At 39.8% G+C, this 27272-nt stretch overlaps 1 protein-coding gene across 1 annotated transcript; it reads right to left on the bottom strand.

Annotated features, from left to right (window-relative positions):
* Positions 1–925: 925 nt before the first annotated feature.
* On the bottom strand, positions 926–16411 carry LOC131912741 (guanylate-binding protein 1-like). The gene is made up of 10 exons (XM_059265040.1): positions 16222–16411; positions 15600–15727; positions 13932–14041; positions 11697–11893; positions 11130–11372; positions 7015–7301; positions 5841–6047; positions 2766–2868; positions 2285–2478; positions 926–1104 (listed from the first exon to the last, which is right to left on the bottom strand). The coding sequence occupies exons 1-10, from the start codon at positions 16409–16411 to the stop codon at positions 1000–1002; spliced, it is 1764 nt and encodes a 587-aa protein (XP_059121023.1). The 3' UTR covers positions 926–999.
* Between the last annotated feature and the right edge of the window lie 10861 nt (positions 16412–27272).

The raw sequence follows: 27272 nt of genomic DNA, 5'->3' as shown, positions 1-27272 counted from the left end.
TATGCAAGCCCCAAACAATTTATCACCACTAGAATATTTGTCAACCATGTGGCACTTAAGGGTAAACACAAAGGATTTTTGGGCTTGTATCTAAGCTTAGGGGTTTCCAGTGTCTGCACAGCATGTGTGTTCCTAAGCTCTGGGGCGGGTTCTCCAGTCTTCTTTGGAGCATGTTTCCTTAGAGACAAGTGAGCCAAAGTCCTTTTCTAAACCCCTGAGTGGAAACAACATCCCAGAGGCCAGGGCAAGCCACTGCCAGCTCTAAACCTCTGAGATGTCTGTGAGCCTCTGGACTGTGTCCACAGTCTGGGAATGGCCATGGCATTGACAAGTGACACTGGGCTGTGAACAGCATCTGAAATGGTGGTTTGAAGTTTGGGAGACATCTAATTAACCCTCGTGCTGATCTCCTAACTGACTAGCACTTAAAACCTCCCATCTGACCTAACACAAATCAGACAATAGGACCGATTCTTAATTTTCCAGCTACAAGTGTTGAGCCATTTCCACAAGCCCACATGACAGCAGTGTGCACTCAAAAGTATGTTGAGGAAACACTATACCACTGCCATTATTCTATAAGTTAATGTCTCATCAGAATTGTGTCTACCAAAGCCCTGGGTTTGATGCCAGCACCAGCAAAAGAATTACTCAGAAAGTATTTTTGTGTTTCTATATTCCATGAGAGTGGTGAGACCCACAACTTCGACATTTTCCTTGTGTGGTGCTTTTCTTCTGAATGTTTAGATGCAGAACCAATGCCCTCATCATTGGGAGACTGTGACGGCTAATAGTCTTCAAATTAACTCCCTTCTTATTGAATTTAGGAGAGGATTCTGTTACTTCATGAACAATGTACAGTACACATTTGAAACAATTACAATAGGCTGATCATTTTTATTCACAGTTTTCACTTAACCTGTATTTCTGTTTTTTGTACAAGTCAATTATACTTAGAGACTTGCAAATTATGTCATAGAGGTTTAGTTGGTTTGAATTTTAGAGTATGGTGCATGAAGACCCACTGTTCTTCATTTTCTCGATCTCTTGATGCAGTTTCCTGCTCTCATTCTCAAATCCTTCCTTGAGAAGCCGTTCCTGCTCCTGAAATGGAGATGGAGACTGTTAACACAGACAGCTTCCCATGATCCTCAGAGTGTCTCACAAGCTCTACTTTGGTAGTTACACTAAACCCTGGGGGAATTTTGATAATTTATCTCAAAATCATTTCCTTCTTTATCATCCTTATTTCCTCCTCATCTCCTACATATGGCATTAAATTTCTGTGCTTTCTCCAGTTTTAGAAATGTTGTCTAACAATTCCTAGAAAACCAGTAGCCCACAACTCTCAGGTCCAATTCTTGGATTCTTTGACTCAGGTAAAACACAATTTTCTACAAAATCAACACCAACTCCCCCCTTCTTTCTCGCCTCATCTCTGATCTGTGTGGTGTGCACTCTCAAACACATTTAAAAGCTGATAAAAATGAGCAAAGAACCAAATGAAGGTCACTACCTGAGTCAGAATTAGGGCAGGCATTCATTCAAGGAATTTAGGACATGTCCAAAATTTTAGTGTCCAAGACAGGAGACAAATATGTTGAAGCAACTGGGGTCCTCAGTGCTCACACGCCATTCTATGAACAACCCTGGAGCCTAGGTACAGATGTGGAGGGATGCTTAGAAAACAGATGTTCTGGCCATGTGAGCATTTACCCATTTTTCTTGAAGGTTTGGGACTGTCTCTATTCTTTAGGATGCTTCCAGAGATAAGGTCATGCTAGGTATAGTGGGAACAAATTTTCTATAGGTCCCACTCAGTAGAAAAGATAGGAGTTGGATATTATATCTTACAATCTGATGCAAAAAAAAAAGTCATTTTACATGTAGAAAGTACAACTTCTCTGTGTAGCACATGAGAAAAAAAAATAGTCCTTGACAGGTTAGTTGAAGATTTTGTCACAGAAATCCTACAAAACATATTAACAGAATCTGTGATTCAAAACTACTGTTTAATAGAGGCACCCTGATAAAAGATTTCATCCAGCAATAGGCAGCCTTACAGAACCAGAAGTAGATCTGAGAAAAAGCAGTGACGGGATGGAAATATAATCCACTTGGGAGGATTTTGTGTTATTACCCTTGTAATTTAGGGAGGGGGGCACAGAGTCTCCAGTCACAATCCAGTCAAGCCTTGGCCTTGTGAGCCCAAGGCCTCAGGTTCCTGATATACATTGTTGACTGGACTGCAGAAACTGAAAATTAAACTGGAGCAGCCAGGTACCTTAAGTTTAAGAGATATGATTCTTTCTTGTTCTGCCCTCATCACCTCCCGTTCCTTCTCCATCTTCTCAGTCAGCTGTTTCACATGCTCCTGGTAACTCCTTTCCTTCTCTTCCATCATCAGCTCAAGCTTCTTTTGCATTTCCTTCAATTCTCTGTTTGCAGCCTCTGCAGCTTCAGCCTTTATACGTTCCGCTGACAAAAGAGAATGCAAAGAATGCATCAAATGAAATCTATTAGCTGCTTTTGTCTTTTACCACCTTGGGAAAATTATCCTGTCATTGACAAAAATTTCCTGTGGAATCTTTGCTGTATTAATCAGTTAACAACGAGGGAGATGGCCGCATCTACTGGTTTAAAAACAGCCACCATGAAGCTGAGACTGACATTTGTCACTCTCTGCCATGATAACCTCATATGGACCAATATTGTAGCACATGGCAATAATTTCCAACATCTGGAGTCTTCTCAGCAGCCCTCACCTTCTATCTCCTTTTCCTTTTCTGTGAGTGACTGATCTGTTTTTAGAAGTGTTTCAGCCACATCCTCCTTCGACTCAAAGTACTTTTTCAGCATCTCTTCAGCCTGGATGAGAAAAGAAATTAGAATGAGAAAATAAGAGAGTGATTTAAAGACAAATCATGCCTTGCATCTCTTAATTCAAAATAATGCTATCAGCTCTGAACAAATACTTTGTGATTCAAACAGTATTTCAAGTTTAAGGTTTTAAAATCAAACTGAGGTTCCCTCAGACTCGAACATTTCTGATTGTTCAAGCTTTACTAACAGGTGACTCCACTCATATAGCTGTATCTTTGATGTCTTCTTCCCCTCAAAGTATTTATGCAATATGTTACCATCAGCTAATAATGTTGATTTGGGATTCAAAATGTAATCTTTGTTCAACAGAAAAAAGTTTGTCATACAATATGTTCTGATCACACCTTTTCGTCCCCCAACTCCCCCCAGATTCTCCCCACCTCCTTACCCACCCAACTCCATGTCTCTTTTTTCTCTCTCTCTTTATAAAACCAACAGCTAAACAAAAATCAATCCAAAAAAAAGAAAGAAGAAAAAGAAAACCAAGAAACTGACACATACAAAACAAAACCCACTAAAATACAAAAGTGGAAATCATATGTAAGCAAAAGACCAATAAGACCAAAAAAATGTCCAAACGAAGCCATATGAGACAAAAACTTTACAATGATACCATTGAGTTTGTTGTGTGTTAGCTATGTACGTCCTGGCATGGGGCCTTCCCTGAAGTGTTAACCAGGAACTTTTACTTGTCATCTGCTCCATCCAAACCTGCTAGCCTGAGACCTTCCCTCCTACCAGAAAGACAGCTACAGATCATTCTCAGAGCATCCAGAATATTGTCATAGTAGTTCAAGAAGGGGCATTGTTGTGACTGAATGAGAATGACCCCCATGGGCTCATGTGTTTTGATGCTTAGTCACATGAGAATGAAACTATTTTATGAGGATTAGTAAGTCTGGCTTTGTTGGAGTTGATGTGTCCTTGATAGAGGGAGTGTGTCACTGGGAGCTGCCTTTGAGGTTTGAAAAGCCCATGCCAGGCCCAGTATCTCTCTCTCTTGGCTGTCCCCTGCAGCTCAGGATATAAATAAAGATCTCAGCTACTTTTCCTGCACCATGCCTGCCTGTGTGTCACTGTACTCCTCATCATGATGATAATAGACTAACCCTCCTAAGCTGTAAACAAGCCCCAAATTAAATGTTTCCTTAAGACTTGCCTTGGTCATGGTGTCTCTTCACATCAATAGAATAGTACCTAAGACACTGATGCTTAAAATCTCTTATTGACTTTCTCACTTATCCAAATAAACATCAGGTCTTTTTGAGTGTCCTCCAAGACACCCACTGACTTATCTGACCTCTGGCCTGTCACTTTATGTCTTGATAATGTTTTTTTTTTTTTTTTTTTTTTTTTTTTTTTTTTTTTTTTTTGCCAGTGACTATACGCAACTATTAAAAAGCATCAATTTTTTCTTATGTAAGCTTTCTGGTTTCTAATATTTCCATTTCCTTCATAGCCATTTGTCTTTCTGTCTAACTTCTTTAAAGACTCAGCTCCACTTTCTTATCTGATATCATGGGTAAAATATACTGTTTTGTATATATTATTCTTTGTACAGGAGGGGTAGGATTAAATTCTAGTCAAAATCACATAATCATATGATCACTAGCAGTGGCTTTAGAACATGAATACAGCCCGGAAAAGGGCACCATGTACTAAGGTTCTTGAGTACAACAAAGGAAAAAGCCTTGAACCCAGAACATGATTGAGTCATTAGAGTACCTGGGTTCTTTTTTCTAACTTCTTGTATACAAAAGGAAAGAAATATTTAGCCTTTGTAAAACCATCAATGTTTGAAAATAATATGTGTCTAAATCTAACCTTGCCCTCTATTGCCTAAGTAGGGCAGTTTAGAGCTGTTACAGGCAAAGACTGTGTAACCTGGATTTTCATTCAGGCTGTAATACTCATTACTCTGTGATCTTGAGTGAGGTCTTAACTTCTCTCTGCCACAATTCCCTTTTCTTTTTATGAGATAGTAATAATAAATACTTAGTAGAATTGGTGTCAGAACTCAGTTAATTAACTTCTAGAAAACAATGAGGACAATCTACGTGCCAACTGCTATTATTACCCTTATTACAAGTCTGTGAGCTAACATTACCTAGGGGTTGTGAGCAAGAACTTACTAGCTACTTTTGGTTTGGTTTCTTTATTCCTTAAATTACAGTAACACTAGCACCCTGAGAAGTACTGGAAACATGGGGATAAATAAATCACTGTTGGATGATTAGATAGATAAATGAGGGAATGAATAAATTCCACAGCATTTCTGAGAGGTCCAATTGTACTCCCAAAGAAGTTGCTGTTGGTATCATGATTGGCTCTCTACCTGATGAATCAAAGACAAGGACACTATCCAAAAACACAGTTGCATTGTCCTTGTTCTCACTAGCATTTGACAGAGATTGTACCACAAATTTTAAAAGGTCTTATTAAATAAAAACACAGAGCCAGATAAAGGGATGAAAACCCAAGAGATCAGAGGAATAGGAAAAGCCACAAGCTAACCTCACCTCACTGACACCTCAGTCTCCAAAGAGACCTACTGCCTGTATACCCATGCCTATATGCCTTTCTGCTTTGCTATGTCATTTGCTTTCTCTGTCCACCTACATCACTTCTGCTTCCTGCCCAGTTCTGTCACTTCCTGTCTGTCTGTACAGACCTCCAAACCTTTATGGTTAGCTAGTGTTGGAATTTAAGGCATGTGCCACCACACCTGGCTCTGTTCCCAGTGTGGCCTTGAATTCACAGAAATCCAGACAGATCCCTGCCTCCTGAATGATAGGATTAAAGGTGTGTGATACCATTACCTGACTTCTATGTTTAATATAGTTGCTGGCTTCTTCCTCTGATTCTCAGATAAATTTTATTGGGAGATGCAGATAAAATATCACCATAAGAGATTCCACACCAAGACCCCCAAAATGGTGCCAACTACCTCAGTTTACCTGGAGCCCTTTTCCAGGAGCTTGGATATACTTTTTCTCCAGCTCTTGTTTCTTTTGAAGAAAGAGGTAGTAACCTCTTGGTTTAGAAAATGTCCCCTGCTTCACTTCTTCTTCCAGAGGACCAAAGATCCCCTCCAGCAAATCTGAACAACGAGCTGATGACACGTCCATGTTCTTCTTAATAAAGGCATCCAGCTTCGCATCCAGCTTGTGCTGGGAAAGGAAAAAATCACACAGATGCTTGAGAGGAGGAAGTTAACACAGAAGAGTACTGGAGAATGTCTAAATGAGGCCATGCTCTTCACTTCACTGTACATCTCATGGTGTCCCTCCAGAAACTGGTCCTTTAGTTCTTAATTTCCTGAAGGCATCTTCTGGTTCCCCTCCTACTGCCCACCTTCCTGATTTAGGAAGTAATTATCAAAGCACAAATACTACTGCAAAGGAAACCTTTGTCCTGTCAAGTCTCTAAATTTAGGGATAGCTTAGATCAGGCTCATATGGACTTCCTGAACCTATCACTCTGTTTTTTTGTGAACTTAACAGTCGTGGGCCAATGATTCCTTGTCTCTGAAACAGGATGAGCAACACCAGTTTCAGAGGTTTTAGTCACATTATGAGGTAACACAGAGTACTAAGACCAGAGACTTTACTAGAAGTACTCAGTAAAAGAATAAATACTTTTTGATATTGTAACACTTTGTATGGTTTTTGTCACTGTGATGTTAAAGAAAGATGAAGATGTTAATGATGGGCATTTCAACATTTAGAAAGCATAATGGAATTGAATATCTGCATGTGTTATTTCCTGAAAGTAATTTAGGTATGAAGATGCCTATTTCCTACTGACATTCACTATCTAGTTTCACTGGAACTCTTGACCTCAAGTATCATTACTGACTATCATTAATAAAATCTGGGCTTACTAGTCAGGGAGAAGCATCACTGATTTTTTTTATAATAAAAATTTTTATAATAAAGAGAATGAAATTTTGTGGAAAATGTGGTTAACTATAATGCTATCTTTTTTTCTCAATTTCCAGCAGAATCTAATATTTCAATAACCATTGCAAACCTGTGCACATCTCTGGATGTCACTGTCTTGGAGACTAAGGACAATGCTCATACCAGAAAAGGCCCATGTTTTTCTTTATCTTATGATTTTGGGTACCACACTTACCCCTAATTCCCTCTGGAACTTTTGGTCTACATCCTTGAAAGAATTCTTCATGAAGACTTCAATGGCCTCTCTCTCAATGGGCCTGTGCAGCTCCAGCAGCTCCTGGAGAGTTTCCGTAGGCAGTTGGACCTTCTGGTTCATCTGTTCTTCATAGTGCTCAATGGCCTTTTGCACTGCAGCTGAGTTCTCTGTCTTGGCCAAAGCTAGAACAGCATTCTCCATGCAGGGTAGTTCTCCACTTCTGATGGCATTGACATAGGTCAGCACTAGGCTCTGTAGACCTACATGAAGGAATTTTAAAATTGCTGTTAATTGCTGGACAGAGCACATAGTTTTCAACTCAGTTTTCAGCATTTTCTGAGAAAGAACATCAAAGGAATAACATATTAACCTCTAGATCCAGAGGAGATTGAAACCCATTTTTACTGCTTCTACATTTATTCCAGAGATAGTCTTTGGGTTTTGTTGTTGTTTGTTTTGTTTTGTTTTGTTTTGGGGGGTTTTGTTGTTGTTTTTTCAAGACAGGGTTTCTCTGTGAAACAGTTCTGGGTGTCTCAGAACTCACTATGTAGACCAGGCGCCTCAAACTCACAGCGATTCACCTGCCTCTGCCTCCCGAGTGCTGGGAATAAAGGCGTGTGCCACCTCCACCCTGCCCAGAGATAGACTTTGTATTGACTCAATCAGGGCAGTTTTTGGATGGCCTGAGACACTATGTCTACTCATTTTATCACTCTTCTTTTTCTATTCTCATTATCTTTCTTTCTCTCTTATTAAACGACCAAAGAGAAAACTTTCTCCTCCTCTTTTTTTTGTTGTTGTTGTTTTTTGTTGCCCTTCCTTCCTCCCTTCCTTCCCCCCTCCCTCCCTCCCTCCCTTCGTTCCTTCGTTCATTTGTTCCTTCCTTCCTTCCTTCCTTTTTAGTGGTGCATGTTACTAGTCCTTTTTCTATACTATGTAAATGGGTCTATTCAGACGTTTTTCCACAAAAGCTACAGAATAACCAAGACATCTAGGTTTCCCAAAATCTTTGATGTATGTAGGCCTGAATGCAACACATCCCAGGAACCAGTTCTCAGGCAAATCAGGGCAGCTTTAGGTCCTTCCTACCTAAGAGTTTTCTATGCATCCATCCTGCACTTTTTTGTTGTTGTTTCTGTAGTTGAGATGAATCTTGGATTTTATTCTTTCTCTTACATCTCCATTTACATGTTGGATATGTGTGTGTGTCCATTTACTTTTTTGTTTGTTTATTGAAATAATCTGAAGTTTCTCAGACTTCCCTTAACATTAATATGTAGCCAATGATGAGCTTGCATTTCTGTTTCTGATCATCCTGCCTCTAACCCTGCAAAACTAAGATCACAGGTTTTCACAGCCATACTAGTTCTTGTGCTATTAGAATCAAATCAAGAACTTTGTGAATGTTAGTAAAACCATTCTACTCTCTGACCTATATTCTTGGTCAGAGAGCTGCATGACTATGTGGTGTTCCTTATTGTAAATATCAGGGAAAAGTCCACATTGAATTATTAAAAAACAAACAACTTCACCCATTTCAAAAACCAATTCTTTCTCCTGATAGTACCATCTCAAGAAATAATACAACATGAAAGAAGTGCTGAGCTTCAATCTCAGGTGATATATTAATAGGTCCTTGTAGGTGAAAGTTTTCCTGTGTCCAGCCTGGCCCACAGTCAGGACAAATCCTCTCACCCATCAGTCCTGCAGCTGCTCGGATCCAAATAAACACACAGAGGCTTATATCATTTGGCACACCAACTTGGGGCTCTAGAATTTCCATAAGGCCTAAAAGAGTTTTAAAAAGGGCTTCTAAACACACAATCACTGAGCCAAAAACAAAAACAGCTTTCTACTTCATGTCACTCATGATGGGCCTAGGTACAATGATGTGTCCCCTGGCTGTGGTGGGTTTGCGGCATGCAGGCTGGAACTATAGCATGGCAGATTCCCGCCGAGTTACACAGAGGTTTCTGTAAGCCGCGCAACATGGTGTGTGGTGGATATAGTTTTTGCTACTTTAAAAAAGAAGAAGAAGAAGAAGAAGAAGAAGAAGAAGAAGAAGAAGAAGAAGAGGTTTCTGTTGCTGTTGAGTTAAATCAATATGTATATTTTAAAGATATCTTGATTTCAAAATCTATATCTAAGGATATGTTGCTTTGGAAAAGAGGTTCTGCTTTTGTTTCCACAGAAAATGAAAACATATGAATTGTTTCCAGGCTAATATGGTTTGATCAAGGAAGACCCCCTGAGAGGTCTCCAGATGATCCAACATCCAGAACAGCTTCAAGGCAACTGGCTTAGAGAACACAGTGTCACAGACTATTCCAGTCAGGACATACCATAATTCTTAATTTTCTCAGGATCCCCATAAGATGGTCAGCACCTCCATTCAGCAGGAAATAGTATGAGAAGCAACACTCAAATTCTCAAAATATTGTTTATGAATGTTTATTTTTATTTAAAGGAGGTTGATTATAAATGTAATCTCTTTCTAAAGAAAAAAGGGGACATTATAGATAGGATAAAGAGTAACAATTTGCTTAAAATGTTTTACAATGCTATAGATTTTAGTTTATTACAAATTTAAAGTTAATTTTGTTATACTGTATACATATTTGTACTCTCATTTAAGGTATTATGTTTATGTAACTCATTTAAATTATAATGAATAATTAAGAAATACAGATTAATAATTAGTCTTCTATGATAGTCAAACTTATAGTCATGTCAGTTAAGTTTTCTAGGTATACATAGATATATTTCAATCAGGTAGGTAGTCCTCAAACACTTCAAAGACCTACAGAATATGGCATTTAAATTGTTTTAAAAACTTAGACTTTCCTGGACAATGAGACACATCTGCTCCTGGCAGGACCAATTTACTTCAAAGAGGAAGATGGGCATCAAAGGCACTCCATATGGAGTTTATCTTCTTCTTGACAAAAAATAGCTATTTGGGCAAGAAACTGTTCTTGCCTGGACTGCTTGACAAAATGTTGTATAAACTGGACATGCAGGACCCATAGTAAGGTGACTATTGAACTTTGCAAGACGAGATGGTCCTTTTGGTTCCTGCTTCACATAGGAGACACCAGCCAGTCGACCAGGGAGCAGCATGTAATGGCACACAGGTAAAGCCATGGAAAACATGATGACATATAGATGAACAGAAATGGGCTGAGTTTAAGAGCTAGTAAGTGAGAAGCCTGAGCCAATAGGCCATATAGTTTGTAATTAACATAAGCCTCTGTGTGTTTACTTGGGGGAAGCAAGTGGGAGAGATTTGTTCCAACCGCCAGCCAACCATAACATAGGAAAACATTCAGCTACAGGTCCTTCTTAGTTCTATCACATTGTCATATTTCACTATAATGAATTTTTTTGGATTTGACATCAAAATATATTAGCTTCCATCTCACTCTGATAATTTCTACTTCCATAATTTTAACCTAACCCAATGACCATTTAATTCTACGCCATTAAACAGAGAGTTCATCTTCTGAATCTGTCCCTTTTAGAACTGCAAAGTATTACACATAAAATATTTAGAGTTATATGTATGTAAATTAGAGACCTTCCTACGAAGCTTGGAACCAACTCTAAATTCCTTAAGTCATGTTTCTGTTCTATCAGGACATCACTGCTCCATCCTGGCTATGGTTCCACACTTCTCCAATGAGAGACACTATCATGTATTCTCTTCTTTCAGTCACATAACTCTTACTTTCCTGAAGTTGAAAAGTTGTGTCCTGTCTTAGGCCTTACTCTATTATATTTGTTCTATATGTTGGTTTTTTTTTTTTTTGTGAATTTCAGGTAACTTGTTCATTAGTAGGAAACCATGACCAAGGAGAAATTGGTTCTAGGGCTTCATTAGATTCCAGTGACCCCTCCCAGCCTTGCTATTACATATATGAGATTGTGAGAAATAGATTTAGTTCCCAAGTAAGTTCCATCACATGATGCATGAACTACATTTTCAACAACATCAGCTAATGGTGTTTGGTCTGGTTAAAAGTGATTCCCTCAGTATTCTACAATGAGCAGAACAGAAGACCAGGTGGGAAATACAGAGGATGACTTACGTGGTCCATTGACCGTGATGCCACCAGACAGAGTCTTGACACCAGAAGAGCTGAAGATGTATGAGGTGAATTTTGCAACTTGTTCTACAAAGTCTTCACTCAGCTCTTCTTCTGCAACTGTTTCTAGTTTAGAAAGTTGCTTTGTTGGAGCAGGCCTGTCAAACACAAAGCACTTCCTCTGTGGGAAGAACTTCCTGATGCATAGCCGAGGCTCATTAAATTTTTTAGTTTTCTCATCAGTTCCTTAAGGAAGGATAAATTAGATGCAGTAAATTTCAAATAAATTATTTAAAACACATGACCCTTCCAATATCATAACTTTCCCAAAGCAAGGGGAAAATCACAATGTGGAATGAGAAATAAAAAATTAAAGGAATGGGAAAGAAAACACCCTTTCTCTAAGAAGCTGTGGATGATACAGTTCAAATTCAACCAGCTGTGTTTTCATTTCCCATAACAGCAGTGAGGATAGCACAATTATGGGATCAAGAACTTTACCAGGAATGTAGAAGTGACCTTTATGCTATTGATATCATTATATCTCAAACTTCTCTTGAGCCCATTCACCTGTTTTCAGAATCAGTGAACTCTCCAGGTACTCATCAGGAGTGATAGGTTTTCCATTAACTTTCAGCTCCAGAGAGAAATCCCTCAGGGTCCACACAAAGATTGGAAAGAAGCCCACAAAGTTAGCTGAGTCAGCTATGTCACTCTGCTCAGGTGATGACTTTGATTTGATTAGATCAGTCAGCTCTGTCACATAGCTGTCATGCTAAGTTAAGAAAACTACAAAGAAAATATTAATTTTGTAGATTCCATGATGTAGATTCCACCACTACCCCCTAACATATTTATTTGTTAGCTTATTCATTTTCAGAATTTATTCAGTCACAAATATCTATTTAATGTCTTCTATGGAACAAGCACCATCCTGGGGACAAAATTTTAAAATAAGTGAGAGAATGTCAACACACAGAGTTTGTGTCTAACTGAAAAAGACAGGCACAAGAAATAGTGAATCAGTGCATGGGGAGCTTGCTCATGGAGTTCTTCAAAGGTCTACTTGTGCTTTCTGAGATCCTAGGTTATAAGGAATCCAAATGAATCAACATATCCAACCATGGGAAGTATAGTGAAAGAACATTACAAACAGAGGTCACATCACTTGTAAACCCTTAAACAGAAAAACATGATTATATGGTGAATATAAATCATGATTGCCAGTGTAGAGGGGCAAAAGTTCCAAAAGACAGAAATGTAGGATATTTAAGTTAGACAGACCCAAGTCTTCAGTTTGATTTGCACTAAATGGAAGGCACTGGTAGACTTTATGTAGAGAAGATATGATACAGCATCATTTCTCAAGAAAACACTGGCAGGGAATGTACCTGGGAATCAAAAGTATAAGCAAAGAATAATATGGCAGTTGACATGTCCAAGACAACAGACAAGAAAATCTTACACTAGAGTTTTTGTGGAAGATATTTAGAGAGTATGTCAGTCTATGGAAATAGGTTTGCTAATAGAACTGAGAACTTTTGTAGAATAATGATTTCTAGTGTTTGAGAAAATGGTTGTATCAAATGATTTCTATGTTTTAAATCAGAGAAATTCTGCAAATGATGGGAAAATAATGTAATAAGAAACATGGAGGAAGGAGAGGTTTTGAAAATTGTGAATTTGAATCGTCTCTTAGATATCTACAAGAAGGCAGCTAAATGCAAAAGACTGAATGTCGTCATAACTATAAACTTGATGGCAACTGTCACAGAGGTGCTTCATAGGCCTTGAGTCTAAATGGCAGCACCTAGAGACACAAAGTAACACAAGGATAGCAGAGGCACAGTAACTAGTGAGTTGTACACTTAGAGGCCACAAAAAGAAGAGAACATAAACCAAAAATTTGGCTGGTATGGTATGGCTAGAAAACTTAGAAACTCTACATCTAAGATCCAAGTCATTCAGAAAGGAGGAAAAGCTCAGTTTATGGCATCTGCTGAGAACAAATACTACAATTGCCTGCTGGATGAAGGAGTTAACTGAGCTCAATATTTGACGTTAAGGCCATGGAAATGCAGCAAGAGGTGATAACAACATAGATGAGGTCATAAGGATGGAAACAGTGGAAGAAGGTGAGTGGATAAGGATACCACATGTACATGAGTGTCTTCTGGCTTCTAGTCTTTAGAAAGTTAATAGAGTTTTAAATTTTTTACCAAAAAATGTTGTGGTGAATATAGGGTTGAAAGAAAAGAATGCACATAATGTGCCATGCTCTGAGTGTCTGTACTTCAGAGACTCTGCTCTTCTTTTATCGATGTAAGAAAGAGAAAGTGCTATAGAGCCTAAATAGGAGAAAGAAGCATGCCTGTCTCTTTTGAGTTCCATAACATGCAAAGTGTGAGATAAATAAAACAAACAAACAAATAAACAACATTTCAGAATAACTGTGAGATTTGCAGGAGATGTTATCTGCAGAACATAGCTGGGTAGTTAAATGGAAATACTTAGAGGTGCTGACAGGAATGGTGATTTCCAGGGACAGAAGTTTTAACTGATGTTGAGGATCTGAACATACATAGGATATTAATCCAGACATGGATTTTCTGAGCAGTATGTGGCTGTTTTTAAGGACATATGGACCAGGAAAGCTTGAACTTGTAGTGGAGACTGAGGTAAACCCAGGTGGTAAAAAGAAAAGGATTATCTAAATCCCTCAGTCCTTACCTGCCAGTCTACCTGAGGAAATAAGAAGCTACTCTTCCTTGATTTAGTACTGTTCTAGGCACACAGAAAGGATACTGCAGCTGGTCCATGGCCTGCTGGTTGATGGTTCCCATGCTGTTGTAGATGAAGGTGCTGCTGAGGAGGATTGCCAAGGCAAAGATCCAGCAGTCATTCTGGTTGTCTCCCTGCAGGTCAGTGAGTGAAGAAGAGTGACTAAGAGACCATCCATCCTCTCAAGTAGCCAAAGATGAGCCTTTGTCTGCCTCCTATTAGCTATGGTATCAAAAGTAATTCATTTCTACCACATAATAATTCTGTACCTGTACAATGATTTTATGAATGTTCAATTCATGCTCTGTAATTTAAATAAGATGATGTACACTCATGTATATGAGAGCATGAAGGACATTCAAACTTAAAGGTCATAATGTTGATCAGTTCCTAAAATTTAAAGTGGCATGCTGGGTTTCACTCACAGAATATGTTATGGTAAGGGACTATCTTAGATATGGTTTCTATTGTGTGAAGAGACACCACAACCACAACTCTTATAAAGGAAAGCACTTAATTGGGTGGCTTACAGTTCAGAGATTCAGCCCATTATTATCATGGTGGGACATGGTGGCATGCAGGCAGATCTGGTGCTGGAGAGGTAGCTGAGAGTTCTACATCTTATGCTAGCAACAGGAAGTGGTCTCTGACACTGGATGTGGCTTGAGCATATATCAGACCTCAAAGCCTGACTCCACAGTAATACATTTCCTCAAAGAAGGCCACACCTTATCCAAAAGTCACACTTCCTAATAGTGCCACTCCCTTTAGGGGGGGGACATTTTCTTTCAAACCACCACAAGAACATTTTAGCACTAGCAAAATAATGTCCTTTAACTGAGTTTTGTGTCTCTCAGACTGGGAAGAGTAGTAATGTGATACTCCATGAAAAATGATGTTATTGCAAATTGTGGTTTTTAAGAGAATGGACTCCATAGGCTCATATGTTTAAATGCTTAGTCACCAAGGATAGAACGGAAAAGTTTGAAAGAATTAGAAGGATTAAAAGATGTGGCCTTATTGTGTCACAGTGGGTAGGATTTTAGGTTTTAAAAGCCTAATACAGGACTAGTCTCTCTCTCTCTCTCTCTCTCTCTCTCTCTCTCTCTCTCTCTCTCTCTCTCTCTCCCTGCTGTCTATGGATCAGGATGTAGCTCTCAGCTACTATTCCAGCACCATGCCTGCCATTTCTGGTGCCATGATGATAATAGACTAAGCCTCTGAGACCGTAAGCAAGCCCATAGTTAAATGTCTTTTTTTAAAAAAATAATAATACTTGCCCTGGTCATAGTTTCTGTTCACAGAAATAGAACACTTCCTAAATTTTGTTTTTCTCCCATTAATAATGTTGTGTAGAAGTTACAATTTTTAACACTCCACAGGCTCACACCTAAGAATCAGGCATGTTCAGAAAATGTGTAGTCAAATTTAGAGATACCATTGAGAGTCTCACCAAAGCATTGTGTGATGATGTAAAAGAAAAATGGCCAAAAACATTGTCAGTTATTATTATGAAGGCTGACTGGCTACTAATCAGTTGACTTTAGTGTCTACTCCTGCTTCCCATGTCAGGTGAGTTGAAGAATGATATACTAATTTGATTTGCCAGGAGCATAAATGAAAGATTGGAAGTGAAGAATACAGGTGGACTATTCATGCACCATGAATAGAATTTGAAAGAGGATGTTGTACCTTCCCTATGTCTTCCAGGCCCTCAGTATCAAGCAGAACTAGGGTGTGTCCTGGCTTCTGGGGATGAGGCACACACCACATCCAGATCCCCTTGGTGTGAGACTGCACCGTGGAGCCCAGAGAGAAGCCTGCAGAGTGGGGATGAAATGGGGGAGATGAACAGCACATGATTCATGAAATCTCTTTGGAATTACCATATTTACCACTTACAGGAGGACAACCAGTTACAAGAATTGGTTTTAATTGCAAGCTCAGCAAAAGGGAGGGCAGACATCCAATGCTGAGCAATCATTCATTTCTACCTTAGACATCAGTGGATGCTTGCTCTTCCTACATGAACATTCTAATAAATATTTCATAATTCAGCATAAGTAAGTTGGCTTTCTCTATGAATGTATTATTTCTTCTATCAAAACACACTTATACCTTTAAATGAGAAAGTAATGGGAGTATGGGAGGAACCAGTGAGAAGACTAATTCAGAGAAGAAAAAGTCTTCTGATGGACACAAACCATCCCACATCACCCATGTCTCTGACTTTTCCTTGTCATCTCTGCTTGCTGGATGCTGACAGTGGGAGTGGGCAGAGGGGACTCAGTAGAGCTTTGCTGGTGTCACTCACCATTCTGTTTTCCAGCCAGCTTGTTCATCAAGTAGGATTTTCCTGTACGGTAGAAGCCCACTATTGCCACCACCACCACAGGCTGCTTGATAGCAGACAGGATATCCAGAGCTTCCTGGTTGGCCACCAACTGCAGGTCAGAGTTCTCGATGAGGCACACTGGGCCTGGCATGTTGATCTCTGAAGCCATTTCCACCTTACTCTTACGTTTGCAAGAAATAATAAAACAGGGAAAAGTTCTGTGTCAGGTAGAAGAACTCAACTCAATGACATGAACCTAAGGTGCAATGGTGGCATGCATACCTTTTTGGGAAACCTACCCAACTACCCGACGGTAGTGAGGCCATGGATCTTGGAGGAGATCCAACTACTGCTGCTTACTAACCCAGCAAAATTCTTAACTGCATTTTAAATATTTATTCTTATACCATAGATAAGTGCAGCTCTCATTCCTCATCAACGAAACTTTTCTTTGCAACAGATGGAGATCATTACAAAAAAACTACATCCAATCAAAGCCCAGAGAACAAATGATTATGTGGTACTCAGCCCCAGCTGATACAGCTGTAACATAATTCCTGAACCTAAAGCTCAGGGAATACCATGGAAAAGGGGGGAAAGGTGGCAAAAGACTTAAGAGTCAGAAAAACATAAAGTCTAGTGTGACATTAAGGCTCCTAGAAATCCCAGGGAAGCTACCAAGTCTCAACAACTTGGCTGCCTAAACAAGACTCAAAGAAGTACGACACCAATAGTTAACATCAAAGGGGAAAATCTCATGGGGCCTAAACCCTAACCAAAGTATTATAAGCAACTAAGGAACACTGAAATTGGGATAAATAGTCTTCTGCATGCAAGAACTGCCCAGATGGTTATCCAATACCAAGTGGTCAGTCCTGAAATCATATACATCCAAGTAACATTATAGAGATGAAGCAGATCGTGTTTATAGATTTAGGAATGTGTGTGTGTAACAAGAATTAAAGAAAAAGAGGACAAGGATTTGAGAGAGATCAAGGGGTGATTCACTAGAGAGGTTGTAGAAGAGAGAAGGGGAAAGAGAAAAATGATATAATTATATTTTAATATATATCAAAAACTTATTAAACATAACATAAACCGAAATGTTCTGTATTTGGAACTTGTTCTTTGCGTATTTTTAAATGTCCTAAAGGTGTTTGTGGCTGTCCTAAAGGTTAACTGCTGCCATTTAAAGGTACTTTGATTTTTTGAAGTCCATAGATATCCAGGAAAGTTGAACTGTTTTAGAGTTCTCATGTAAGACTTTCCAAGTCCTGATGTTTTCTGTAATCACAGTAAAATGGTAGAAACCAGAATTTAAATATTTTCATAATACCTCAATGAAACTGCATACCATAGACCCCCCACTTTTTAAAAATCAGCTTTCAATTAATGTCTTCTTCCTTGATGTATGATTGAACCCAGCATCCCTCATTAATCCCCAGATATCTCACTAGCTTCCTCTCACATTCAGGGCTTTTATTGATTATCATTGCTTGGGAATTTTAGAAGGTTGTAAGCCAGTCATCTTGTAGAATACCCCTCACTTTTTTTTTTCTCATGTCTGTCCAATTTTGGTTTGGGATGTATTTATTATTCCTATTTATTTGGCAAAAGGTCACAGAGTTAATACTCTGTTGTCTTAGTTAGGGTCTCTATTGCTGTGGTGAAACACCATGACCAAAATGATTGAGAAGGAAGAGTTTATTTGGCTTACATTTCTTTCATCACTGAAGGAGGTAAAAACAGGAACTCAAACAGGGAAGGATCTTGGAGGCAGGAGCTGATACAGAGGCCATGGAGGGCTGCTGCTTATTGGCTTGCTTTCCTTGGCTTGCTCAGCCTGCTTTCTTTCTTTCTTTCTTTCTTTCTTTCTTTCTTTCTTTCTTTCTTTCTTTCTTTCTTTCTTTCTTTTTTTGGATGAATCAATGTGAGTTTTATTGGGGTTACCAACAGGTATATGGTTGAGGTTTTATTTACAGAAGCAGAAATTCTTTAGACAGTTGCATACCCCAAGACCAACTCAGCAAAGGTCAGGAAAGCTGGAAACCTTACTCACATCACCAGGGAGGCTACCTGGAAAACAGGACCCCAAGAAAGACACGGGGCTCACCCAATGACGGAGAAATGGAAGAAATCTACATGAATAGCCTGGACATGAGTGGGGGTAATGAAGGGCGAGGGTCGAGGGAAAGAGAGCTTGGGGGAGCGGGAGATCCCAGCTGGATCCACAACAGAGAGGGAGAACAAGGAATAGGAGACCATGGTAAATGAAGACCACATGAGAATAGGAAGAAGCAAAGTGCTAGAGAGGCCCACAGAAATCCACAAAGATACCCCCACAACAGACTGCTGGCAATGGTCGAGAGACAGCCCGAACTGACCTACTCTGGTGATGGGATGGCCAAACACCCCTAATTGTCGTGCTAGAAACCCCATCCAACAACTGAGGGATCTGGATGCAGAGATCCATGGCTAGGCCCCGGGTGGATCTCTGGGAGTCCAATTAGCGAGAATGAGAAGGGTTTATATGAGCGAGAATTGTCGAGACCAAGGTTGGATAAAGCACAGGGACAAATAGCCAAATGAATGGAAACACATGAACTATGAACCAATGGCTGAGGGGTCACCAACTGGATCAGGCCCTCAGAATGGGTGAGACAGTTGATTGGCTTGATCTGTTTGGGAGGCATCCAGGCAGTGGGACTGGGTGCTGTGCTCATTGCATGAGTTGGCTGTTTGAAACCTGGGGCCTATGCAGGATCGCTTGGCTCTGCCTGGGATGAGAGGACTGGACCTACCTGGACTGAGTCTACCAGGTTGATCTCAGTCCGTGGGGGAGGCTTTGCCCTGGAGGAGGTGGGATTGGGGGGTGGGGTGGAGGGAAGGTGAGGGGGGCGGGAGGGGGGAGAACAAGGGAATCTGTGGCTGATATGTAGAACTGAATTGTATTGCAAAATTAAAATTAAAATTAAAAAAAAGAATGATAAAGATATACTATGGTCTAAATCATAACATTCTAGATACCGAATTACTGCTGATACAATTTCCTATTAGTGGATATTCATCTGAGGAATCATTTATCCATGAGAGTAATCTATGTAAAGTGTCTATTGTAAATTATGTTCTAACAAACAGTTCTTTCACCTTAAAGGGTTGAGATTCAATTTTACTTCACAAGCATTTATTGAGTGCTTCATGTATTAGATTCTGATTAGGCGCAGAATGGGCTTTGCATAATAAGTAATATCTATAGAATACATTGCTACAAAGGGCTTCCTGATCAATAGAAAATTTCTCACAGCCACTTCCAAAAGGGAGTACCATCATTATTGCTATTTTGTGGATTTAGAAAATGAGGCTCAAAAAGGTAAGAAATGTAATTCAAAGTTCCTCACAAAAATTCATACGTGTAAGATGTGATTGTCACCACAAGTGTTTTGATTACACGTGCCCCTTTATTTCTAACAAGGTACAAAGGTTCCACTCTAGCATTCAGGGATATGAAATACATTAGAAAATAAAACATGAAATTTATGATGTATTGGACAGCTGATACAATATAAATTTTAACTGGGGTTCAAATAAATTGCCATAATATACAGAGGACCAACACTTTCCTAATGGCTTAGAAAAGTTCAGGGAAAGTGTACTTTCATTTGGATTTGAAGGACTATTTGTGATTTTCAATGTTAGGTATAATGGAGACTCAGAAAGAAAGTGTAATTTTCTTGATCAATGATGGGTCTCACTGGAAATAAATCCAATTGGTACAGATTAAGAGCTACTGAGTCTTAACGATGTTCCCACTCTTGTATTTCTCTCAACTAGTCATTAACACAAGAGGCCTAATGAGCGTTAGTGATAGAGTAGAACAGCATCCCATCCTTCTTGTCTTGGCCCTGCAAAGAAATTGCTCAGTCTTGTAGAGGACACTCCAAGCTTTGTCATCAGTCTAATCGTTATTTCAAGAGTCCCTTGACCATAATGAGAAAATCGATTGCTCTGCATAATGCATTATTGGGTTCTATTTTTCTTTTATACATGTTGTGTAGCCATTTCCTTAACAATGGAAGCTTTTGAAGACACGGGGTTTTCTAAAGTGAGGTGAAACATTCTACCCTGCAGGAAAGGTCCTTTCAGCTCAGGACACAGCCAACTCAGAGGTTTCAGGAAGCCACTGAAAATGACCAGATTCACCAGGATCTTCCCTCAACAAGTGTATGTGAGCAGTAAGGACTGATGTGAGAGACTCTTAGACCAGCAAAGCTACCTGGAAGAGACTCTGATTACCTAAGTTTCCTAAAAGATATGTTGAGCTACCTGCAAACTGTGCAGCCTGCTTTCTTAAGGAACCCAAGACCACCAGCCAAGGGATGGCAGCATCCACAATGGTCTGGGCCCTCCTCCACTGATCACTAATTGAGAAGATGTCTTACAGCCTGATCTCATGGAGGCATTTTCTCAATGAGACGTCTTCCTTTCTGATGACTCTAGCTTGTGTCCAGTTGACACATAAAACCAGCCAGTATATCTGCCTTTCTCAGTGATCAAAAGAAGGCTTTTGGCCGAACAGTCTCCTGTAGTTGTTCATGGAGTCAAGGGACTACCAACAATTGGAAAAATAATTCCCTTCATGTGGTGGCAGCAGAGAAGCAGAACCTGCCACCCAGCCCTCCTTGGTAGGGCTGTGCCCTGGAGAGAGTCTGGAATGAGAAGGGAGAAACACTGGAGCTAGAAGGGGTGCAGCATGCCTGACCTTTGCCTCAGAAATTGACCCCCAGCAAGAGATGTGTTTCAGCCCCAGGAAAATGCTGGCCAATCCTAGAAACTGGTGTGACATTCCCTTAAGAGCAATGGACTCTTAGCCACAGGGTGGAGGAAGAAAATTAAGTCTGGTAAGGGTGTTCCTAGAATCCTAAACAGTATCTAGAACCTGATGTGGGTTGGATTGGAGCAACAGATTCCAAGCCACAGAGACAGTGGAATTAGAAGCAGAAGTATAGTAAAGAAGTCCAGTGTAGTAAAGATGTCCAGAGCTAAGACGTCTTCAGCATCCTCTACCCAAGTCATAGCAGAGGAAGCTACATGGGTCCCAGAATGTTTGATACAGAACTTCCTAGTGTAGGATCCTGATGGACAGACTAAGTAAAACACTAGGGATGGGCTCCACTCCAACCAGAAACCTTGACTGAGAACCTAGTACCTATCATTTTGTTTCATTATTCATTTGTGCTTATATCTTTTTAATCTATAATTTGTTATTTCATTTTAAAATTTTATATTCACATATACAGATATAAAAGATAATAGATACATTTCTTTGGAATTTTTTGTAACTTGATTACCTTCTGCCCCCTGCCCTGTTTGTATGTGTTGTAATTTGTATCTTGGGAAAAGGTTTGTGTTTCTCCTTCTTTTCTAAGAATGTGATGGAGAACTTTTTCTCTCTGCTTTTCATGTGTAATGTAGACATTTCTCTCTGCTTTTCATTTATGAAACCCATTGCTTTTTACCCATTCTTACTCTAGTTACTCTAATTCATTAGCCCAGTCACTGCTGTCTACACTACTAAAATACATTACATTTTCCCTGTAAGGGTCCTGCACTGCTCTCGTAATTCCCTGTAGTCAAGAGCATAGTGAACACAGCATCTTTTCCTGTAAGGAACATTGGAACAACCATCAAACTGCCACAGTTGGTGCTGAAGTCAACTTTTGCCCTTAATATAACCTAAGTGAAGACAAGCTATCAAGAGATTTACATAAATTTTTAAAGTGTAAACAAAAAAGCCACAAACCAGGGGAAATCTTCAATTAGTACAAGAGACAGAGAAACCAGAAAGACAGCAGATCTGTAAGCAACTCCCAAATCCAAGGAAGCATGAAATGAACATGTTTCCTGCCTTGAAAGTAAATAATGGACATCCAAAAGTGCTATAGTCATCAATATTTCTATTAAAATTGACAGAAAATAGGACCATTTCAAGACAAACACAAGTTCCACTAATTCAATGGTAACTAAGCTGGAACAGCTGAAAATTCTTAAAGGAGTTCTATCACAGAGGAATAAGAGAAGAGGAAGAGGAGGAGGAAGAGCAGAAACAGTTTCACACAAGAGAACACAGGAAGGAATTCCTTCCATGGAAGCAGCAGATGAGCAAAAGACAAGTGGTAAGGAATTAATCATGTCCAACCCTGCAAACCATGGAACACCCAAAGCTATTGGAAGGAGAAAAGGCCTGTCAATCAACCCACGAACCAGAGCAGCCAAGAAAATCATGTATAATAGCAAAACCCTTTCTTTCTTTCTTTCTTTCTTTCTTTCTTTCTTTCTTTCTTTCTTTCTTTCTTTCTTTCTTTCTTTCTTTTTTTCCGAGACAGGGTTTCTCTGTGTAGCTTTGCGCCTTTCCTGGAACTCACTTGGTAGCCCAGGCTGGCCTCGAACTCACAGAGATCCGCCTGGCTCTGCCTCCGAAGTGCTGGGATTAAAGGCATGCGTCACCACTGCCCGGCGCAAAACCCTTTCTTAACTGTGACCTTAAATGCAAAGGTCATTGATCTGCAGACTAAAAGACACAGACTAAACGACTGGACAAACACAAACACAAACAAAAACAAGGTCTGGATGAACAGCCCAGGGGTTAAGAATACTTGTTACTCTTCCAGAGTTTGGGAGTTCAGTTCACTGCATTGATGTCAGGCAACTCACAATCATCTGCACCTCCAGCTCCAGGACATCAAAAGTCCTCCTTAGCTTCTTCAGGCACATACACACACACAGACACACACACACACACACACACACACACACACACACACACACACACGGCTTCCAGTCACACACACTCATATACACAACATAAAAAATAAGAAAATTAAACTTTAAATCTAGAAATGCTGAATTTGTTCAATAAACAGCATTGAGGGAACACTTCAGAAAAGGCAGGACATTTCTGAATAGAATCCCACTAGCATGGGAATTGACCCCACACATTCCAAATGAGATTACACAAAACTAAAATGCTTCTGCACACCAGTAGAAACTAGTAACAGAGTGAACACACAGCCTACAGAATTGGAGAAACATCTTTGCCAGCTGTATCTCAGAACATAATATCCAAGAAATAAAGAACGATAAAAAATAAACATAAAAAAGAACATAAACAAAAATATGAATCCATAAATGGGTCAAGGAACTGAACAACCAACTCTCAAAAGTACAAAAGACCAAAAAATAATTTTGAAAGTGTTCAGCATTCTTAGCCATCAGAGAAATGCAAATCAAAACTACTTTGAAATTCTATCTCATATAGTCACAAGGGCTATTCTCAAGAAAGCAAAAAACAAAGAGTGGTTTGTGGTCATAACAGCATTTATCATTTCTGGTTTGTTCCACATAAACCCAGGCCTGCCTCCATCCTGCTTCCCGTCTCTTACAGGGAAGAGGGCAGAGACCAGTCATGTTTCAGGATCACAACCTTTCCCTCTGAACAATAGACCCAGGAAGCTGAAAAGCTGATAGTTTGGATTTTAAAAAATAATAATAATTTAATAATTCTTTCTAGTTGTTTTGTGTGTGTGCGTGTGCGTGTGCGTGTGTGTGTGTGTGTGTGCGTGTGCGTGTGTGTTTACCACACCTTTGTGGGTTCCTACGAAGGACAGAAGAAGTGTCAAACCATCCGGAGCTGAGGTCACAACCCAAACTAGGTTCCTCTAAAGGAACAGAAAGTCCTCTTAACTTCTGAGCCATCTCTCGAGTCCTGATAGTTTTCATTTCTACTCTATGCCACCATAAAATGGGAGGAAATCAATAATATTGACACAGGAAAGTGTCTGCAAAAAACTGTATAATCTTCTGAGTCATCAGTGGAACAAGTGTCGGTTTTACATGCTCCAAGTTGATTTTGCTTCGTTTTTTTAAGAGGTGTAAAAACAGGCAACAATGTGGACAAGTTTGTGTGAGAATCTTTAGGCAGCAGAGATAATTTCAGATGCATCCAGGTAAAGGACGATGAACCTTGCAGTCCCCAGCTCTCTATGGATAGCACTGGCTGGAGCCCATTGAGCAGAGTGGTTAACAGTGGCACTGAAGGGATGCATTTCCTCCTCCCTGCAAACCTGGGATTCTAAGTGCACTGCTGACCCACATCCACAGCACAGCAGCCTCCTGTGGAGAGACTATTGCACAGGTAAACAGCAGGGTCCTGCAAGCCTTCCCACCCTGCTCCCCTGACTCACCTAGAGCAGAAATCCTGCTTTAGGAAGAAAGCTGCTTAGAGGGAAGCTAAGAGCACTTGGCTTCTTGGGTCCTGAATCAGGATGCTCTGATTTATTCCTTCTGCACCTGGACTTTACCTCTCCAATTTCCTGGGTGGTCCAGAGCTTTAGCAAATACTTTCTGCTGAGGAAGCTAACTAAGAGGTGCTTCAGCAAAGACATTTATATAGAAGAAAAGTGAAAGTAAAAGCACTAAATACAACTAAATTATTGCTAACTTGCAGAATTTGAGGAAAATGTTTGCTAACAGATAGATTGCACAAGGTTTCTCAGAATTTTCCAGCTGAAAGAGTGCTAAGAAGATTCCAGTAGCTGAGGGTGGGGTGGGGCTAGGTTTGAAACAATACCATATATCCCATGTTTGGGAGCCAGTTTGAGGAGTGTAGGAATGAGAATGTCTCATCTGATAGTATTTTGGGTTCAGTTGCTTGGAAGACTAAACTCACAGTGGATTTAATTACTGGTGTTTACTCATCTAACACTGGAAGTACTCTGAGACATTGCTCAAGTTCATACAATTTGAATTCTATAAATTTAACCCATTTCTTAGAGCTTGATATTGGAGAACTAAAAAAATAATAATAAAGATAGCTCCCACATGCACATTTGTGAAATGCAAAAGTATTTTAGCAAAGTTAATACCATTTTATTCTCAAATAATACTTTTGTCACAAGTAAATTTAGTAATTTGGAATCACTAAGCAAAATTTGACTAGAAAATCTCTTGTTCCTAATTATATACATAGAAAAAAACATACCTACACACACACACACACACACACACACACACACACACACACACACACACACAGAGAGTATTAAGATAAAGACAGCACACTGAGCTGTCTGAAGGTGTCCATTACAGGCTCAACTCCAGTCTAAATCAAAGGAAAGACAAGAGTCTTCAAAATGGTTTGAAACCGCTAAAGTACTCTGTCCCTTTATTTTGTTCCTTGTCCCCAACTTGCTACTGTACTACTAGTAGAGTTTCGACTTTAATTTTGAAAAGGTTTTGTTTTAATCCTGCTTCTTACAGTTATATGGTTCTTTGTACAAATATTTTCATTACTGAGTCATCAAACTTTTCATCTCTTGCTCTTTTCCTCTTCAGAACATTTGTCTTCTTTTCCTTTTAAAAAAATTTTAATTTCCATCTAAATTTTTTCTCTTTTTCTCTGCCTTTCATTGCATTCATTTCTTACTCCTACATTTACTATAAATAATAATATACCTGAAGGATTCTAAGTAGCATACCATGAAAGCACTTTTGCATATCCATGCTTATAGAGGTACTAGTCACAGCAGTCAAGTTATGGAAGCAGCCAAGATGTTCTCCAACAGGTGAATGGTAAAGGAGATGGGACATACACAGAGCAGGGTTTTAGGAAAATGGATGGAACTGTAGCTCATTGTGTTAAATGAAATAAGGCAATATCTCCTGTTTCTCCTCATATATTTAGTATTATATACATGTATATGATACACATATCATGGAAGTAGGATGGAGAAAGAAAGTAGATGGTGGGAGGTGGAAAGAGAATAAAGTTGTGCAAGAGTATCATGGTCAGACCAATCTCAGAGGAGCCCCCATGGTACTGGACTAGGCCCTCTGGATAGGTGAGACAGTTCTTTAGCTTAAACTGTTGGGGGGGGGTGCAGGCAGTGGGATCGGGGCCCATCCTTGATGCATGAGCCAGCTTTTTGGAGCCTAGTGCCTATGATGGGACATTTTGCCCAGCCTTGGTGCGGGGAGGAAGGGCTTGGACCTGCCTCATATGAATGTACCAGGCTCTGCTGACTCCCCATGGGAGACCTTGCCTTGGAGGAGGTGGGAAGGCAGGGTGGGTTGGGAAGGAGGAGAGGAGAATCTGTGGTTGGTACGTAAAGTGAATGGAAAAATCTCTTAATAATTAAAAAAAAATTATAAAAAGAAAGTAAAAACGCTGAACAGGAAGAAACAACTCAACCACTTGACAGGAATAAGGGGTGTGCTGATGGGAAGGCCTCAGGAGATTTGTCAACTAGAGACTGATAAACGGTGCAGTTTAACTCCAGAGTCTTTGTGGACGTTTAGGAATCTAAGGTGATACATTTACTGAAAAGGGCCTATTCTGAAGTCACTCCCTGTCACCTTTCTGTCCTGTTTTGGTCTGTTAGTATGTGTTTTGTGAGTTGCTTGCCCCACTGAGCTGCACAAAGGTAGCAGGAGATTGTGCAATTCAGAGTAGAACATGAATGTGTTTAAAAACCGTTTCTCTATACTGTGAAAGCATAAATATGGAAAGAAATAAAAAGGTAGATTTAGAGGGAACCATGAAGGAGGAGGGTGAAAAAGAGAGAGGGGGAGGGGGAGAGAGGGGAGGGAGGGAGGGAGGGAGGGAGGGAGGGAGGGAAGGAGGAAGGAAGAGAAAATATTACTGAAAATGAAAGTGAGTCTGAGTTGTTTTAAACATATCAAATGCTGGGAAATCAGCTGGTTTGTTTTCCTTTTGGACTAGTGAAATCTGTTAACATTATGCAAGCCCCAAACAATTTATCACCACTTGAGTATTTGTCAACCATGTGGCACTTAAGGGTAAACACAAAGGATTTTTGGGCTTGTATCTAAGCTTAGGAGTTTCCAGTGTCTGCACAGCATGTGTGTTCCTAAGCTCTGGGGCGGGTTCTCCAGTCTTCTTTGGAGCATGTTTCCTTAGAGACAAGTGAGCCAAAGTCCTTTTCTAAACCCCTGAGTGGAAACAACATCCCAGA

This window comes from Peromyscus eremicus, chromosome 6 (genome assembly GCF_949786415.1).
Source record: "Peromyscus eremicus chromosome 6, PerEre_H2_v1, whole genome shotgun sequence".
NCBI classification, from domain to species: Eukaryota; Metazoa; Chordata; class Mammalia; order Rodentia; family Cricetidae; genus Peromyscus; species Peromyscus eremicus.
This window is presented reverse-complemented; position numbering and strand designations above follow the sequence as displayed.

What these genes read in the sequence shown, in the direction of transcription:
- LOC131912741 (XM_059265040.1), bottom strand. Translation starts at nt 16,411, where the DNA reads ATGGCTTCAGAGATCAACATGCCAGGCCCAGTGTGCCTCATCGAGAAC. An exon ending in AAAGGAAAAGGAGATAGAAG is followed by an intron (nt 2,479 to 2,765) that starts GTGAGGGCTGCT and finishes CTCTTTTGTCAG; the next exon opens with CGGAACGTATAAAGGCTGAA. An exon ending in TCATATCTCTTAAACTTAAG is followed by an intron (nt 1,105 to 2,284) that starts GTACCTGGCTGC and finishes TCTCCATTTCAG; the next exon opens with GAGCAGGAACGGCTTCTCAA.